This window comes from Carcharodon carcharias, chromosome 1 (assembly GCF_017639515.1).
Source record: "Carcharodon carcharias isolate sCarCar2 chromosome 1, sCarCar2.pri, whole genome shotgun sequence".
Lineage (NCBI taxonomy): Eukaryota > Metazoa > Chordata > Chondrichthyes > Lamniformes > Lamnidae > Carcharodon > Carcharodon carcharias.
In genome coordinates, this window is record NC_054467.1 from 235877638 (window position 1) to 235891275 (window position 13638).

Here is a 13638-nt window from a genome sequence, read left to right on the forward strand (position 1 = left end):
TATTTAATGCTGTGTATTATGGTTATAATGGCATCTTTTATGAGAGCTGGGTGAAACAGTTTGCACAAGAAATACTTCCCACATCCTCCAGAAGTAAAGTGACCCGCGTACAATTTATATGCATGTGTGTGAGAAACTCCAAAATCAGGGAAAGGCATGTGTGGGTTAATTACTCTGGATTAGTAAAGTTATATTTCCCTTTCTCATTGGTGATGGAGCAAGAAGCATATATCCTCACTTTGACAGCAACTCATTAAATATAGGGGAACAAAATGAAGGGAGACATAATATAATATGATGAGCCTGACCATGGGAGATTGGAACTGACTCAATCCTGGATGGTAGACTCAATAAGCTGCCTGTGGTACCCAAGTGCAAAGTGCTCTCTTCAGTCATGTTATTAAAAGATTTGCAACACAACTACAGATGGAAAAACAGTTAAGTTGGCATGGAGGCAACTGAGTTTAAAGAGTTTTAAATATTGCCTTCATACATTACCTTCTGACATACGGACAGATTGTCACAATGCAAGTCATAGAGTCATTGCAGCACAGAGCATTGCGTCTGTGCCAGCTCACTGTGGAGCACTCCAGTCAGTCCCATTCCCCAATGCCCCCACTCTACCCCTGTAGCCCACAAGTTTATTTCCCTCAAGTGCCCAACCAATTTCCTTTTGAAATCATTGAGTCCGCTTCCACCACTCTTGTAGGTAGTGTGTTTCAGGTCATTATCGCTCACTGCCTAAAAAAAGTTCTTCCCCACATTCCCTCTGTATCTCTCGCCCAAAATCTTAAATCTGTGCCCCCTGGTCCTTGTACCATCAGCTAATGGGTACAGTTTTTCTTTGTCTACCTTATCTAAACCTGTCATAAGCTTGAACAACTCTATCAAATCTCCCATCAATCTCCTTTACTCCAAGGACAGCAACCCCAGCTTCTCCAACCTAACCTTGTAACTAAAATCGCTCATCCCTCAGGCCATTTTGGTGAATCACCTCTGCACCCTCTCAGGGACTCTCACATCATTTCTAAAGAGTGGATGACCCGATTTGGACGCAATGCTTTAGTAGCGGCCTTATCTGTGCTTTATAAAGGTTCAGCATAACTTCTCTGCCTTTGTTCTCAATATCTCTATTTAGCAATCCCAATCCCAAGGTTCCAAATGTTTTGCCTTGGTATGTTCTGTAACCTTTAAAGATTGATGCTCATGGACTCCCAAGTCCCTCTGTCCCCGCACACTCTTTAGAATTGTACCATTAAGTTTATGTTGCCTCTCCCTAACCGTTCTGCTAAAACGCCTCACTTCACAATTCTCAACTGAATTCCATCTGCCACTTATCCATCTGTTCTGTTTGCCTATCTGAATCCTTTTGCAGTGTTCTTTTTATCTTTTTGTAGGATGGTAGCATTGCTGAGAAGGCCAGCATTTGTTTCTCATCCCTAATTGCCCTTGAGAAGTGTCTTCCATTCTGTTTTAGACGGTGGCCGCCTCCATAAAGATTGCACAAGTGTGCAAATTCGTGATCTACAGATTTACAGTAAGACACTAGGGCTTTCTTTTCTGCATTTTCCAATCTTTCAAAATTATAAAATTTTGATTTAGTGAAGCCAGTAAACATAACCACGTTTTGGGTAAGTACACTCTTTACCTGCACCCTCTGTATATTTTCAAATGATAATTACTAATAGTTACTAACCATTTTTTTCAGAAGAATCTGCCTCCTTCCCCATTTCCTCCATTAACTGTCTCCTTATGTCATTTTTCTTGTGCTTCTTGCCATTATAATGTTGCTGGGCCATTAGTGGGTTGTTAAAGGAGGCACTACATAGTTTGCAGAACTTGTTGGGATCCTCCAGGTCCAAAGCTGTGGAAGCTGAAGAGGCTTCATGAGCCAACTCTTGCTTGCCTTTTTCCAGTTGCTCATTCTGCACAGAACTCTTCTCCTCTGAAGGTGTACTTGCTACATTCGTGGACACTGTGATAGAACACAGCACTGAAATTCAAAGTAATGGCAGCAATGATTCAAGTCAGCTTTCAAAATTTACTCTTCACATTATTGTTTTTAAAAAATTAAACAGTGTACAGATTCTACTGAAGGGAAAGGCCACATTTATACCCATAATTCTGAGCAGCTAACAAATCATAACAAATCAGTGTATAATTCAAGCCCCAAACTTGTGGTCTTAAAAATACAAAGATACAACATATACATATTTCAAATTTTCAATCTAAAAAGTAAAATAATAGTAATTTTCAAATATTTCACTCCAATTTTGAGTCAAGTACTAGATTGCTGTAATTTATCAATTAAACCCTTAAAAGTATTTTACAAATAATTCTGATTCATTACACAATATGAAAGTAATTATATCTTCTAAAGCTATCTGCATTACAAAAATTATGCAAATACAGTGTTAGAGAAAACCACTGCATTCTCAACAAGCACTAATCTGGATAATTACAGGTCTGTTAATTTAACATCTGTGGTGAGGGAAATTTTGGAATCCCTTTAATTGGAAGGTTAATTTATTATATATTGGATGAAAGGAAAATAATCAGAAGCAGCCAACACTGATTTCAGAAAGGAAGATAAAGGCATATAGATAGGTTAAAACCTGGGTGGGCAAAAAAAAAAATTGGCAGATGGAACAGTGGGAAAATGTGAGGTTGCCCACTTTGGTAAGAAGAACAGAAAAGCATTATTTAAATGGAGAGATATTGCAGAATGCTGTGGTACAGAGGAACCTGGGTGTCCTTCTACATGAACCACAAAAGGTCAGCATGCAGGTACAGCAAATAATTAAGTAGGCAAATGGAATGTGGTCTTTATTGCAAGGGGAGGGAATATAAAAGTGGGGGAGGGGGGTCTTGCTACAACTGTACAGGGCATTGATGAGACCACAGTTATAGTATGCGCAGTTTTGATCTCTGTACTTGAGGGACATAGTTGCCATGGAGATAGTTCAGAGATGATTCACTAGGCTGATTCCTGGGATGAGGGGTTTGTCTTATAAGGAAAGGTTGAGCAGGTTGGGCTTATACTCATTGGAGCTTAGAAGAATGAAAAATTATTGAAAAATAAAAAATTCTGAGGGGTAGATGCTGAGAGGATGTTTAACGAGGGGACGCTGCTTCAAAATAAGTGGTCTCCCATTTAAGATGGAGATGAGGAGGAATGTCTTCTCTCAGAGGGTTGTTAGTATTTGGAATTCTCTCCCCCAGCAAGCAGTGGAGGCTGGGTCATGGAACGTATTCAACATTAAGTTAGGCAGATTTATTTATTAAAAGGGAGTTAATGTCAATGGGCGACAGGCAGAAAGTGGAACTAAGGCCATATCAGATCAGCCATGATCTTATTGACTGGTGGAGTAGGCTCGAGTGGATCCTGCTCCTATTTCTTATGTCCTTACACTGAATGAATAGGCTTGGAAGGGGCATGAGTTGGCATGTAGTGTATAAGGGGCCATGGAGAGTGGCTGTGGGCAGGGGGGGAGAGGAGAGGAGAGGGTGTGGGGGGGAGGTGGATAGGTGGAGTGGGTAAGTACCTCTGAGCCTATCTTTCAAAAGGCTCCCCAAATCCAGACCATAGGGGCAGTGAACCATGAATCATGAAGGAGCTGATCCAACTCCATGAAAATTGTAGAGGGGGCTAGGAAACGCCTACCCCCGCAATGGTGATGGCTAGGTCAGGAATGCAGTGTGCAGGCTTGCCACCCACGCCTTTATCTTGAACCGGTAAAAGTTGCAGGCACAAGGAATCAGGGCAGGAATCCCAGAATTGGGTCATGCCTGCCATTTTTAAATGCCTCTGGAGGCTGCGAAAATCCAGCCCTTTGTCTACGATTCCAGCCATTGAAGAGTTCTCCCAATGAGTCCTAGTGACTTCAATTTTACTCAGGCTCTTTGATGCAACACTTGGTGAAATTCTGCTTTGACTAGCTGACTGGTTGGGCAAATGTCCTGTTTCTATGTTGTCAAAAACTTGTGATTTCTATGTCACTGAGATAGATTCTACTGTGGTATACTTGTCACCAGATATGATGATGAAACTGTCATTTAAAAAATTCTTTCACAGGATATGGGCATCGCTGGCAAAACCAGCATTTGTTGCCCATCCCAAGTGTCCTCGAGGTGAGAGGCGCGCTAGGTTAATTCAGAGGGCAGTTAAGACATTGCTGTGGGTCTGGAGCCACATATAGGCTAGACCAGGTAAGGATGGCAGATTTCTTTCCCTAAAAGGACATTAGTAAACCAGATGGGTTTTTAATGACAATCGATGATAGTTCTTTCCAGTGTCATTAATTGAATTCAAATTCCACCAGCTGCCATTGTGGGATCTGAACCCATCTCCCCAGAGCATTAACCTGGACCTCTGGGTTACCAGTCCAGTGACATTACCAATACACCATCATCTCCCCATAATGCTACCATCTCTATGCACAAGTTTGCAAATGCATTGGTTGTGCTTTTTGATTGGAAGCTCAACATTTTTAGCTCACCTGGACCTGCTAATGAGAGCAGATTCATACACTCTTCGTAGTTTTACACTTGAAAATTGAATAAAGCTGATATTGTTAGCAAGTCCACAGAGCATAAGTTAAGACTGAGGTTATATTTTGAGCAACATATTAACATAATTTTATTTCTCTGAAACTCTTCAGTTGATCAGTTGTTCCCACGTATGTAAAGCTCTAGCTTTCTCTTTCCATAACAACATTTTCAAAAGAAAGTGGATATGAAAGCAGATATAGCATTCTAGTTAGCAGGCCTTAGGGTGAACCTGAATACATTACAATAAACACAATATCTGCAATGAAGTTGAGCTGAGGGTGAAGCGAGGGTTTGGGGAAGAGAAGTGTTAAGGTTCATGCCAGGTCCTTTGGAAATTGTGTGTCAAGTGTGATCAACAACTCGTTAAAAAAACAAATTAACTTAGTTGCATATTTAGAAGCACAATAATCAGTTTCAATGGATGTTATCAGATCTAATTAAAGAAAGCGCATGACAGATGCAACCTCCCAAAAGATTGATTAGACTGAATATTAACATAATTTGTAAGTTAGAGCTATCTCATGAGTAGGGATACTCATAATAGCTATCCTATTTCAGACAGGTAGAAGGTTTGTTTTAGTAAAGTTTGTTCTAGGTTTTGTAACCCAAGCTACACTGCCAAACAGTGGCTAATACAATGCTTAAACCATTTTTAGGTAATATATCTTTTTGTGAAAGGGGCTACAGAAATGTACGCAAAAAAGAGCAAGTTGTAAGATTGAGTGTATCTCATGAACTAGACTGGAGTCAGAATCAGATAGCTGAAGTCAGCACCAATGGTTTGAGCTGCTATTCTTGAGCCACAATATGCCAACTCGACTGAGGCCAGCAAATATTCTGACAAAATCAGACACTGAGTACAACACAGAAGAGCATATCCTACCGGTCTGTGGCTCTGGGACACACGACTGTTCTCCGACAAGCTGTTTGAGCCGCTTTGCATGAATCTTGCCTTGATAATGGGATTGAGCAACTATCGGGGATGTGAAAACCATATTGCACAGGGTGCAAAATTTATTCTTGTCCACTTCTCCAGTTCCAGCATCCTGCAAATCAAGCATCAGGTACAAACTCAGCAAATATACTAGTTGCTCAATAATAATTTGTGTTATTTGGCCAACACTCTGCACCTTGAATACCTTACTGTACAGTAGTATATATCTTTTTCATAAAGAAAGACAAGTATTTCTGTAACACCTCAACATTTCTAACCAAAATGTCCCAAAGTGCTTCACGTAGAATGAAACTCTGTGCAGCAACTTAAGTAAGAAATGTTGCACTTTGCACATGAAGATCCTAGAATTAGCAACAAGATGAATTGCCAATTAATGTGCTTTTGGTAGAGGGAAGAATGTTGGTTAGGACACCAGTAGAATTTAGTATTCCTCTTCAAATAATGGTACAGGATGTTTAAAGCACAGCTGAACAGTCAGATGAAACTTCAATATAGTCTCCATTTAGTACTTCCCTATTGATTAGATTATGAGCTTAGTATGGTAGTCAAAGCCACAATTTTTAGACCCAGTGATGAGAGTGGGTGAAGTTTGCTTCTTTGCTGGGGAATTCTTCCACACTTGGGAGAAAAAAATATTTTCTTCTAAGACCAGTGCAAACTGAAAGATATTTCAATAATGTAGTTAGCCAGATAATTTTGTACTGTTTAACGTAATCTTCTTTGCCAGGTAGCATCTTCGATTATCTGAGGGTCACTGAACTATGGGGCAGGGCGAGGAGGCAGGCCTGAAGTCTACCTTAGCTGGAATGGGGATTGAACTCTACACTGTTGATGTTATTTTGAGCCACACAGCTCCATTTAATGTAATAGGATTTTTTTTGGCACAATTCTGAATTACAAACTTGAAAAAGTGGTGGAAGCAGATTCAATAGTAATTTTCAAAATGGAATTAGATCTGTACTCGTAAAGGAAAAACAATGTATGGGGAAAGAGGGAAGTGGGACAAACAAACTGGATACCTCTTTCAAGGGTCAGCACAGGCATAATGGGCTGAATGGCCTCCTTGTGCGCTGCAGGGTTCTATGATTCTCTACTTTTATGAACAAGGTACAGCACTGTGAAAAAAGCACAGCATGTAACACCATCCAATTTCACCTTCAAGAAACACCACTGGCTTTCTAGGCAATACAACAGTGAGGAACCATATGCAGGACTGACCGAATAAAAATATTAACATTCAGCTTTTTTTAAGAGAACAAAAATTCTGTGCTGAGCTTCCTACTGCTTATTTCCTGTTATAGTGTCAACTGTCATAAAATGCATTGCAAAAAGGAGACATCCCCAAAACAGTGCAAGAAAAAAACCAATATTAGATGATGAACTTGTAAAAAAAAAGAAATGGCTCATCCTCGATAATGCAGCACATTTTGAAAGCAATCAGCTTTTTAAACCAGTCACAAAATTAACCTGTAACTTTCCTAATTCAAAAAAGTATCTGCTCTGAATTAGCTTTATCAGTGACAATTGACGATCTTTTAATAACACAGGTCAGATGGTGCATCTCTTCACTCCATCCACCCCTGCTCCCCTTTTGTTTGCTCTGATATCTGAATGGCAAATTTGCCTTATTCTTGATACCGATAGTGCTTTAATGAGTATTTATTTTATTGCTGAATAAAAGACATTTTGTCATTTTTCAGCCTTCTAAGATTGTGTCTTGGCACTGTCTCTTTAATTTAAAATAAAATGGAACAATGAAGGAAGCCATGTGACTTGTTTTGAGTTGTGTTCAACAACAAATCTTTCTGACATTTATCCGACTAGATGGCTCCTGCTAAGAAAGGTGGAGAGAAAAAGGGCCATTCTGCCATCAACGTGGTGGTTGCCAGGGAATATACAATAAATGTGCACAAGCATATCCATAGTGTGGGTTTTAAGAGACACGCTCCTCATGCCATTAAGGAGATGCATAAATTTGCCATGAAGGAGATAGGTACTCCAGATGTCTGCATTGCTACTCGTCTGAACAAGGCTGTTTGGGCTAAAGGTGTAAGGAATGTTCCATATCGTATTAGTGTGTGTTTATCCAGAAAACGCAATAAGGATGAGGACTCTCCTAACAAACTCTACACATTGGTAACTTATGTTCCTGTCACATCCTACAAAGGTCTGCAGACAGTTAACGTTGATGAAAACTAAATTGTAAATGTTTTGTTAAAAATAAACTGCGAAAAGTGAAAAGAAAAACAAGCTTGGTTGTTAAAGGGGCCCAAGGTTGTTTTACTGGGAGGGTGATGTGGGATATTCACTCCTGTAGACAATGGCAAGGGCATCTGTGATGACTGCGGATAGACTGTTCGTCTCCAAGTCTCACCGGGAGGTGTTAGGAATGTCAGGTTTTATAAACAGTTATACATTGTCTATTTAATTTCAAAGATAGAACGGAGTTAGGGGTTTAAGGAAAGCTAATTAGCACTTATACATGGATATAAGATCCATATAATTCATGTTGCCACAGGTTCCAGGATTTTGACTCAGTGACAGTGAAGGAACTGCAATACATTTCCAAGTCAGGATGGTGAGTGACTTGCAGAGGAATTTCCAGATGGTGGTGTTCCCATCTACCTGCTGCCCTTGTCCTACTAGATGGTAGCGGTCATGGGTTTGGGAGGTGCTGCTAAGGAGCCTTGGTGGATTCCTGCAGTGCATCTTGTAGATGGTACACACTGTTGCTACTGTGCATCGGTGGTCGAGGAAGTGAATGTTTGTGGATGTGACGCCAATCAAGTGGCTGCTTTGTCCTGGACTGTGTCAAGCTTCTTGAGCGTTGTGGGAGCTGCACTCATAAAGGCAAGTGGGGAGTATTCCATCACACTCCTCGCTTGTGCCTAATGGATTGTGGACCGGTTTTGGGGAGTCAGGGGGCGAGTTACTTGCCGTAGGATTCCGAGCCTCTGACCTGTTCTTGTAGCCACTGTATTTATATGGCTAGTCCAGTTCAGTTTCTGGTCAATGGTAACCCACAGGATGTTGATAGTGGGGATTCAGTGATGGTAATGTCATTGAACATCATGGGGCGATGGTTAGATTCTCTCTTGTTGGAGATGGTCATTGCCTGGCACTTGTGTGGCGCAAATGTTACTTGCCACTTGTCAGCTCAAGCCTGGATATTGTCCAGGTCTTGCTGCATTTGGACATGGACTGCTTCAGTATCTGAGGAGTCGCAAATGGTGCTGAACATTGTGCAATCATCAGCGAACATCCCCACCTCTGACCTTATGATGGAAGGAAGGTCATTGATGAAGCAGCTGAAGATGGTTGGGCCGAGGGCACTACCTTGATGGACTCCTGCAGTGATGTCCTGGGACTGAGGTGACTGAGCACAAACATCTTCCTTTGTGATAGGTTTGACTCCAACCAGTAGAGAGCTTTCCCCCTGATTCCCATTGACTCCAATTTTGCTAGGGCTCCTTGATGCCACATCTCGGTCAAATGTGGCCTTGATGTCAAGGGCAGTCATTCTCACCTCACCTGCTGTTTGGGAATCTGAACATGGGGGCACAGTCTCAGGATAAGGGGTCAATCATTTAGGACTGAATGAGAAATTTCTTCACTCAAAGTCTTTGGAATTCTTTACCATTGAGGGTTGTGGAAGCTCCATTGTTAAATAAATTTCAGGCTGGGATAGAGAGATTTTTGGACTCTCAGGGAATCAAGGAATGTGGGGAGTGGGCAGGAAAGTAAGGTTAAAGTCCAAGATCAGCAATGATCGTATTGCATGGCGGAGCAGGCTTGACTGTCTGTATGATTTACTCATGTACTGATTTCATGTCTTATGATCCATTGGTTGTGTAATTGCTTAGCTTTGTCTACACTGTTCTGCATGCATGTAGCCCAGTGCTGCAGCTTCACCAGGTTGGCACCTCATTTTAACAACACTTGGTGCTGGTCCTGGAATGCTCTTCTATGCTCTTCAATGTACCAAACTGGTTCCCTAACTTGATAGAAATGGTAGAGTACCATCAACATAATTACTGTGTTGAAAATGGAGCAATTAAAAGGAATATTTCAACCAGTGGTAGATGTTTTACAGAAACCAACCAGAATCCTCAACCTCTGCTCAATGTCAAGTGGTGAGAATAAAAAAATTAAAGTAACTGAGTTTATTGCAAATTAAATGTCCATTGCAGCACCATACAATAGCAGTTTAAGGTATTACAGGAACACAACTAAACCTGGGGCAGGATATTGGGATGTCAGGGTCAAATGGAGGTCAAAACTCCACACTGTGAGGGAAGCAGTCACCTGGCAGTGATTCTCCGAGTTGGACAATTAGTGACCAGCGGGTGCGCACACCGTCTAATTAAGGAGGCGAGTATGTTCTGAAATCTGGAGGCCAATAGGAGACCCTTCAGCACTGGCTGCTTTTTCAGGCGAGAGAGAGGGCACCTGAAGATGGAGGCATCTTAAGCTTTAAAATAAAAATGGCTATAGTAGTCAGGCCACTGTTATGGAGGGGAAACTTCTCCAAAGAAGCAGGCTGCAGGTGCACCTGAAACTAGTCAGGTGGGGATGACCTTGAAGCCTGTCTGGAGTGCTGCCCTTTCTCCTGGTCTGCCACTAGGACACTGCCTTCAGGCAGCTGGCCTAGTCCTGACGCCTCAGGGGATCTGCAGGCTGACTGGAAAACTCCAGTTAGGCTCCAATAATAGGCCTTCAGAGAGCCTCAATTGGCTACCCACCTCTTGTGGGTGGATAGCCATGCCTCCATCTGCCTTTTGGAAAATGCCCCAGGTGCGGGAAGGTGCTGGTAAATTGGCACGATATTCCATGCCCACCCAACTCTGTACTCGCCTCCATCAGGCCTAAAAATCAAGCCCTTGGTTTCCAAGGAAATGTTCTGTTGGTCCAGATTAATCACAGCACAGCTTGAGCCAATAAAATTTTTGACTGTTTCAGTACAGCAAGTGTTTCCAACAGTAATTTGCCATGCAGTATTATAGCAATATATTCAAAGTAGAAAAAAATATGACCTATGAGCTGGTCCTCAAAAATTGGATGATGCACTGGCATTGATAAAACTCAACCACCATTATATAATTATAGAATGGTACAGCACAGAATTAGGCTCTTTGACCCATCATTCCTTTTTGAAAGAGCTAACCAACTAGTTCCTCTCCCTGAGTCTCTCCCCAGAACTCTCCAAATTACTACTGAATTTGTTCATGCCTTTCTTTCAGGTGGCATATTCCAGATCATAGCAAGTCATTGTGTAAAAATATTTTTATGTTGTCTTTGGTTCTTCATTAATTATTTTAAATCATTGTCCTTTGGTCACCGACCGTTCTGCCACTGGAAACATTTTCTCCTTATTTACTCTATCAAAACCCTTTATGGTTTTGAACACTTTGCATCAAATCTATTCTTATCTCTCCTGCTCCTTGGAGAACAACTCCAGTTCCTCTAGTCTCTGCAGATAACTGATGCCCCTCATCCCTGGTACCATTTTTAAAAATCTGCTTTGCACCCTCTCCAAAGCTTTGATGTCCTTCCTAAAATGTGATGCCCAGGAGTGGAGACAATGGTCCAGCTGGGGTTTTAGCAAGTGTTTGATAACAGTTTAGCATTGCTGTAAATACTTGTCCAGCTCAACTGCAATTTCAGTTCTGAGAAAGATCTCCAACAATATAAAAATACCCACCTGAAAACCAACTGCAACATTCTCCGTTTTGATTTTTTTTGATGGTGTTCCTTCTTCTTTATGCATTTGAAAATAAAACCGCACTTTGTTGGCATGTTTTTTGCTCTTTAAAACAAAACGCACAGAGAGGGGGTTTAAAATTGTCAATTATCTTTAAACAGAAAGAAGCAGCCATGACTAAAGGGGCAAAGGTGAGGCAGGGAGAAGTGGGAAGCAGAGGGGAGAAGGCTGCCATAGCACAATACATGGATACAGAGTTTCCCTTTGTTATCGCCACACTGGCACTCAGATTCCAGGTTAATCAGCCGAACCAACACAAAAGATAGAGGAATTTTAAATGTGAATCATGCTCAGAATTGCTCATGTTCATGCTTTTCATTGGTTCAATTCATTCAGATCAGGTTCATCCCACAAAACTGGTCAAGTCCCTGGGTTGAAGTGGAGAGATTCTACCTATTCCACTAGTTTGGGAAGGCTCTTCCGATTTGCTCATTTTCTTAGGCACACAGGCACCAGGAGGCACTTTTAAAAGACTTTTCGCATCAAAAATATTTAATTTACTAAGAGACTAACTAATTGTTTCACTACTGAGTTTTTCCAGGTATTTTTATGATAGTTGTTTCGCTGCTCCAATGAAAATATTGCATAGTTCAATGTAGCTTTTAAGGTCAGTTTCAGTGATTTTAAATCTGATTGTTCCCAGATGGAGGATTGGACATGTTTATGAAACGTGCTTTTTTGTTGAAAAACCCATTTTCAGCTGTTTATTAAAACTTCAAAAGGTTACCCACTCTTAACACAAAAAATACGTTTAATGGAAAGAAAAATAAACCATTACATTCTATTGCACTGGTTCATGAAAGATTTTACATTTGTGATTTTGAGAATGAATTTTGAACTGCAACCTAACCTGTGCAACTTCAAGTGGAATTTCGGCACAATTTCTCAAATCTGCCCAAAGCAGGATCTCTACACCATGGGTTTTAACTGCTATTTTACCTTCTGATTAACTGCACAAGGCATACATTGGCAGGGCAGGGAGTGAATATTTTTACAACACCTCAATGGAAATATGCTTCATAAGATCACAATGAAAATGAAACAATTTTTCAATGAGTTAGCATTTAAGTTACACAGAAAATAAATAATTGTTTAGCTGTCTGCGACATAAATGATATTTGAAGAACGTCAAGTTTTAACAGCAAAATTTGAATGAATGGCACATCCATTTAAACTGGGAGCTTCAGGTGACCAGGGAGGGCACCTTACCAAATGAGATTTGATTATAAAGGGATCTTCAAAAGTTTCTTCAACTATTCTAGTGAATGAAAACAAAATACGTGTTGCATATGTTGTTAATACATGTTTATTATTCAAAACCTATAAGCTACCTCATAATGTGTGGTCCTTTGGACTTCTGAGATCAGCATGGCACAGCAAACCCTGCAGTAGTTATCCATGAAAAGTTCGCAGTCATTGTGACCTCCCATTTTGTCTGAAAAGAAGATTTCAATATATCAGTGGCGGCATGTTGAAATCGATACATCTATCACTCTGACCAATTCAAAGTAATTTCTTTACAATAGAGAAAATACTTAAATTTTCCAATAACTGAAGTTAAGCAGTGCATACAACATAGCCAAATGGGAATTTTAGGTCTAAAAAAATCGACTTGGAATTAGGAGCAGATGGTCATCTGTAAAGTGCTCACCTCAGAGGCAGGCCAAAAATTATTGCCCTGGTTAAATTTTTTTTTTGGTTAAAAATATCCGAACAGATTTCATACAAAATCAGGTAACTACTAAAAACTCCTGTATTTCACTAAGATTTAAGAGCACATTCTGAGAATTAAAAGTTTTTTTTGGCTTTCTGCTCATGAAGCAATGAATGCTGTACAGAAATAAGGAGAGAAAATGTTGGAAATATATATCAGTTCAGTCAGTGTCAGGAGCAGAGTGAACATTTCAAGTGGAACTCTGTCTCAACTATTACCTGGTCTGATGAAATGTCCCACTGGAAGCTGGCGTTTCCCCAACAGATGCATTTCAAGCATTTTATTTTCAAATTTTTATTTCATATTTCAAACATTGTGCTTTTGTTTTACATGATGTGCAGAGTTTTTTTCTTGGATTAGAAATGAAATAAAATAAAATAAAATAAAACCTTGTATAAAGTTTGATGCTCTCCCTCTTACACAGAGTTTACAGCACAGAATCAGGTACTTCAGCCCGGCTAGCCTTGATATGCTCGTGTTGATGATCCACTCGAGCCTCCTCCCACTCTACTTCATATAACCATATCTGTATATCCTTCTATTCCTTTCTCTCTCATGTATTCACCTAGCTGGCCCTCAGGTGCATCTACCTCAACCATTCCATTTGGTAACAAGTTCCACATTTCAAACATTATCTCAGTAAAGAAGTTTCTCCTG

The 13638-nt window shown here is 40.5% G+C and overlaps 2 protein-coding genes across 7 annotated transcripts in view; one reads left to right on the forward strand and one right to left on the reverse strand.

Annotated features, from left to right (window-relative positions):
* The window catches only part of zmat1 (zinc finger matrin-type 1), a 116891-nt gene that overhangs the window by 14313 nt on the left and 88940 nt on the right, over positions 1-13638 (reverse strand). For 5 of the 6 annotated variants that reach the window (XM_041201542.1, XM_041201564.1, XM_041201596.1 and 2 more), the window contains 4 exons: positions 12599-12702; positions 11208-11312; positions 5435-5597; positions 1697-1993 (listed from right to left, as the gene is read on the reverse strand). In XM_041201542.1, coding sequence (XP_041057476.1) covers positions 1697-1993; positions 5435-5597; positions 11208-11312; positions 12599-12702 — 669 coding nt within the window. The remainder of the gene's footprint in view (positions 1-1696; positions 1994-5434; positions 5598-11207; positions 11313-12598; positions 12703-13638) is intronic. The other variant, XM_041201553.1, reaches the window with a different exon arrangement.
* Positions 7331-7705, forward strand: LOC121285238 (60S ribosomal protein L31-like). The gene has a single exon (XM_041201609.1). The coding sequence runs from the start codon at positions 7331-7333 to the stop codon at positions 7703-7705; it is 375 nt and encodes a 124-aa protein (XP_041057543.1).